The 5,357-nt window shown below is 68.1% G+C and overlaps 2 protein-coding genes across 3 annotated transcripts in view; one reads left to right on the top strand and one right to left on the bottom strand.

Annotated features, from left to right (window-relative positions):
• The window catches only part of LOC127749356 (uncharacterized), a 50,841-nt gene that overhangs the window by 20,921 nt on the left and 24,563 nt on the right, over positions 1-5,357 (top strand). For both annotated transcript variants that reach the window (XM_052267272.1, XM_052267273.1), the window contains exons 2-3: positions 2,431-3,342; positions 3,451-3,888. In XM_052267272.1, the coding sequence (XP_052123232.1) occupies positions 2,443-3,342; positions 3,451-3,888 (1,338 nt within the window). In that variant the 5' untranslated portion in view covers positions 2,431-2,442. The remainder of the gene's footprint in view (positions 1-2,430; positions 3,343-3,450; positions 3,889-5,357) is intronic.
• The window catches only part of LOC127749357 (uncharacterized), a 68,125-nt gene that overhangs the window by 55,017 nt on the left and 7,751 nt on the right, over positions 1-5,357 (bottom strand). The gene's annotated exons all lie outside the window — the stretch shown is intronic.

The raw sequence follows: 5,357 nt of genomic DNA, 5'->3' as shown, positions 1-5,357 counted from the left end.
CGATCACCTCGCTGCGCGCCCCGCTCCGCCACGCCGTGCCGTGCCCTGCCATGCCTCGCCTCGCTCCGCCACGCCACGCCACGACCCGCCGCGCCCCGGGCCCTGTGCTGCGCCGAGCGCCGTGTCTGTCGGGGCGTACAGGCTGGGGCGGGGTGGAGGGGCAGACCACTTCCAGGCTCGCTAGCGCTTCCCTCCCCGGCGAGGCCAGGCGGGGCGGGGCTTTTTCATCGGGGCCGACGAGCAGCGCAGGAGCGCGAGAGAGAGAGAAGAGAAAGGCAGAAGAACTGAAAGAGCGAGAGAGGAAAGACCCGGGAAGGGGAGGGCCGCACCACCGTACTCGGCGCGCGCACTACGCATAGTGATCCACCGTAAAAAAAGAAAATATGAATATCGTTTACTTTCGCGCGATTTCCCCCGTCACGACGACGGCGTCGACGGCAAGGCGTGCGAGGGCTCGACTTTGCCGTCAGCGCGGTCGTGTGCTCGGGGCCGTGTAATGCACGAGGGGGAGGGAGGGGGAGGGAGGAGTATGAGGGCCGTTCCACACCGGGGTGGGAGGCCCCCGGTGGAAGTTTACGTCCCTCCGTCCCTTCTGCCGCGGTGCGGGACGCCTTTCCAAGAGCCCCACAACCTCGGCCGTGTGCGCGCTGGTGTGGAGGTGAAGGATGCTTCATCCCCGGCGGCGGCAGCGCTGCGGCTGCGCAGCGCGAGCACGCCACATGGTCTCGGTGTACTCCACGTGCGCGGGCACATAAAGCGCCGGTCGGTTACACCCTGGGAATGACGATTACATTACCGCTGCTTCCGCTGGAGAGACTCGTGGTAGGCGCGCTGCCGGTGGCGCCCGCGCCCGCCCCTCGCTGCGCTCGGCCTACGAGCCCCGGGGCCAGGAGAGGGCCGGCGGGGGCGGCGCCCGGGCCAGCGGCACTAGTCTGGCCTCACTGCACTGCCCTACTCACTGGCCGGGGCTATTTCCATCGCGAACGGGCCCGGCCCAGCAGACGTGGCGTTGCATGCCCAATAGTCTTTTCACCGAGACTTTTTTACACAGCGCCATTCAGTCTGCCATAAAGTCTGCGAAATCGACGTCGAGTCCGACAACAACCGCGACTCCCTGCTGCTGCTGCTGCCACTGCCGACGGCACAGCGCGCGCTCCTGGAGGAAAAAAATATAGAAAGAAACACGCCCGCCACCTCCGCGCCGCCCCCAGACATGCACAACGTCGCCCTCTGCGCGCCCCGACTCTCCGAACTCGCGGCCCGCGCAGGGTCAACGCGCCCAAGCGCTTGCTACGGCACGGCTCGCTGCGCGACAACCGGATTTGTTTTGGGAAACAAACAGTTTTGTCGTGTGAAGCATGTTATTTTTTTACGCAGCTCCTGGCATGGCCAGAGAGGCGAGTTGCTCTGACCCCAATCGCGTCAGTCGCGAAGCTGTCTTGGACATCCGCAACCCGGAAGTCGGCAGCGAGCCGGAAGGAGAGGCCGAGGGGGGATGAGAAACAGGCGATGGAGGGCGTGCGTGGAGCAGCCGCGGGCTGAGAGGGGAAAGGGGAAGGGAGGAGAGGGCGCCGCTCGGATTCTGAAACGGGCCGTTTCCGCAGCAGCAGCGGAGGCGGCGGCGGCGGCGGCGGCGGCGGGCAGTTGGCGGTCTGCGGGAATATCGAGCGGGACGCGATGGGGAGGGGAGGAGGGGTGTGGCGGCCAGGGAGCGAGGGAGGCAGCAGCGAGAGGAGCGGGGGGAGAGGGCAGGAGCGGCGCCCGAGGGACTGACGAAGTTAGCGTGACCGTGGGTTACGCGCCCCTTGGCCGTAGGGAGTGCCAACAGACGTGACTGCTGGGGGGCCCTGGCCCGCCTGGCCCCGCCCCGGCCCCGGCCGCGCCCTGGCCTGCCAAACTTTGACCGCCTGCCGCCACACCCGGCCCCGGCCACGTCCCACCGCCGGCACCTCCACCACCCCAGCGACGGCCCGACCAGCCCTGCCCTGCGGCCTGCCCCGCCCCACCCCACCGCGCGCGGCCACCCCGCGGGCTACGCGTCCCGCGCGCTCGCCTGACTTACGATCGTCTGCGTCTCGCCTCGCCTCGCTCGCCTCGCCTCGTGACGGCATGAGTTAGTGGCGCGAGCTGCCCCGCCCGCCCCGCCCCGCCACGGTATACGCCCCGCCGCGCTGGCTTTACCGCCGCGCCACAAACGAAAATGGGCTTCCGATGTTTTTTTCATGCCCCGGGGCGGCAGTGGGAGCGCCCGCCCGCGCGGCCCGCACCGCGCAGACATGAATAGTTGTGCCGCCTCCTTCTTCCCCCCTGGTGCGCCAGGACCGCGGGCCCAGGACCCCGGGCGGCGGAGGCATGCCTTCTCGATTAGGGCCTCGTGGTGTTTCCTCCACCTCGCGTCGAGACTTAACGCCCTCGTTGTGCCGTTTGCAGGAGGACCATGCGATGCAGAGCGCCGTCCTAGCCATGACCACCACCAGCCCGTCCAGTCGCCTGTCGCACAGCATTCCCGCCGCCATGGCCCAGCCCCTGGCTCAGCCCCTCGGACAGCTTGGGCCGTCGCCCGCCATCCCGACACTCAAGCAGCTCCAGGACATCCACATCAAGGCCAAGCAGGGCCCCAGCAGCAGCAGCAACAACAACAATAACAGCGCCAGCGCCGCCAACAACAATAACAACAACTACAAGCCGCTGACCGTGCCGCCTGTCGTGCTCAAGCTGACGGCCGACGCCGCAGCGGAGCAGTCCCCCAAGCGCACCTACTCGGTGTCGCACTCAGACGGCAGCATGTCGACCTCGTCGACCCCACCCCACGAGAGCTCTGCCAAGAGGCCGCGCCTGGCCGACGAGGAGACCGACGCCGTCGGCTTTGCCGCCAAGAAGGGCGCCAGCAGCGTGGCATCGACCCTGGCGCTGGCAGGCGCGCCGCTGCTGCCTGAGGTCGGCAGCCTGGTGCTGCCGCCACCACTACCGCCACCGCCGGGCGTCATCCTGGCCATGGAGAGGCCCACCCTGCCCAGCGTGCTGCAGTACAGCCCTTACCTCGGCCTGCCGCTGGGACCGGGCTCCCCGCTGAGCTCCCCGCTGGGCCCCCTGGTGGCGCCGACACCGCCGCCGCGCCCGCCCTCCGTCTCCACCGCCGACCTCGCACCGCTGCGCCCGCCCTCGGCCGGTCCGTCGCGGCCGGCGTCCGCGGGGCCGTCCTCGGCGTCGCCGCGGCCGCGCAGCCACCCGCCTCACGCCTCGCCACTCAGGGGCAAGCACAAGGCCATCCGCCAGCAGGCCATGGAAGAGAACCGGGAGGGGCTGCTGGACTGCGTCAAGCACGTCCCGGAGAACTTCCAGGTAAGAGCGCTGAAAAAGTGGTGAAAGAATTATATCTTTTTATTGTGTGCTGAAAAATTGAATGGTACTTGAATGTTTCAATACTTATACATGCTTTTGGTGTTGCAGTCGGTGCTCCGGCAGCACATCCTCATGCAGATGCACCTGGGCCGCACGCAGGCCGCGGCCGGCCAGTCGATGCTGGTCAGCGTGTCCAAGGCCGAGATGATCTCCAGCTACCAGCCGTGGGTCATCCTGACGTACGGCGACGCGGCCAAGACCAAGACCATCACGCTGTCCAAGTACGCGCGCATCGTGCGCACGCTGCGCGGCGAGGAGGTCAACTCGGCCGAGAACTCCAAGTTCCGCTTCTGGGTGCGGTCCAAGGGCTTCCGCCTCGGCGCGCCCGAGCCCGACGGCCACCCGCGCAAGCCCGCCGACGACATCCTGGGCAGCTACGGCGTCGACACGCGCTCGGGCCACCTGTACATCTGCGCCGACGAGGCGGGCCACCCGACGCACCCCGTGGACGCGCCGCCGCTCTACGTGCCCACCGGCACCAACAAGGTGAGTCCACGTCTATATCATCATCTTTCGCGACGGCGTCCAGCCCGAGTCGGGCCACCCGACATCGGGAAGCTGCGGCTCTCCGGCTTTAACAACCCGCTGACGTCCGCCCGAGGTCCCCACCACTTCAGCGCCGTCCTCCCCTTCTCCCTGCCCCTCTCCACGGTGACCCGGTTCGCTTCTGCTGAGATGCAGCAGCAGCCCCCGCGGGTCTGTCTCGTCTGGGCGCGCGGCTCCTCCTGCCTGCGGGAGATATTGCCTCGGGGGATATGAGGGAGTAAAGAACAATCCCATATCGATCCCAGCGTCCAGGGTTTTAGGGGTTATGTGTGTGGGAGAGGGGTGTGGGGTGTGGGTGGGTGGGGGGGAGATAAAGGCCGACGCCTGGCTTTTTGCTGCGGGACGCGCCGGCACGGATCAAAGCACGGGGCGCGCGGGGGAGGCGCGGGGGAGGGACACGCGTCAACGAGGCCGCGGCCGGCCGACCTCCCCGCGGGAGCCTGTCCGGGCCGGGCCGCGCGGGGCCACCAATCAATCGGACCGCGCCGGGCGGAGCCGGGCAGAGCCGAGCCACGCAGCCATTCGGGGCCGCGATCCAATTTCCAGAGCACGCCTGCCGGCCCGGGCCCGCCGGCTCCACCATGACGCGCCTCTCATGCTTTCATGCGCCGCCCGTGATGCGGCTCTAGCCAGGGGCTCTCTCTCTCCCTCTCTCTCTCTCTCTCTCTCTCTCTCTCTTTCTCGCCATCACCCCTTCTCTCTCTCTCTCTATCGTGTTTTTGGCACCATCGATCACTGCAGCAAGCAGGGGGGCGCAGGCAGGCTGCACCGTCATCCTGTGCTAGCCAATGAGTGGGAGAGCGAGAGGGCGAGAGAGCGAAAGAGGGGTGAGGAGGCGAATGTAAAGGAGAGAGCGAGAGAGAGAGAGAAAGTGCGAGGGGAGAGAGGGTGAAGGGGAGCGAGCGCGCTATCGACGGGCCGACCGACGCGACGGCCACCTCTGGTGATCACGGCGACACGAAAGGCTGACCCGCTCCCCTTCCCCTCACCCCGGCCTGGGCGTCGGCGGACATTTACTACAGCGAGCAGCGCGGCGTGGCGTGACGAGGCGTGGCGGCGCGGCCGGCATTTGAAATGAGTCGCGACCAAATCGCATTACAGGCGGCAGCGGGACAGATTGGAGGCGCGCCCCGCAGCCGCACCCCGCCCCGCCACGCCACGCGCGCTGGGACATGTTGATCCCCCGGGGTGTGAGCGTGCGTGGGCGCGCGGGTGTGAGCGCGAGAGAGCGATGCAGAGAGAGAGAGGGACAGAGAGAAGCAGAAAGAGGGAGAGGGGGGAGGAGAGAGAGAGAGAGATGGCGCGCTAGGGCTGTGGCCTGGCCGGAGGGGAGGGGCGCTAAGTGTCCCGCCAGCGAGCGCGCTGTGGAGCCGCACTGCGGGCGGCGGGTGGGGCACGGGGGTGAGGGG

The sequence above is a fragment of the Frankliniella occidentalis genome, unplaced genomic scaffold (assembly GCF_000697945.3).
Source record: "Frankliniella occidentalis isolate FOCC.00 unplaced genomic scaffold, Focc_3.1 Scaffold49, whole genome shotgun sequence".
Taxonomy (NCBI): Eukaryota; Metazoa; Arthropoda; class Insecta; order Thysanoptera; family Thripidae; genus Frankliniella; species Frankliniella occidentalis.
This window is presented reverse-complemented; position numbering and strand designations above follow the sequence as displayed.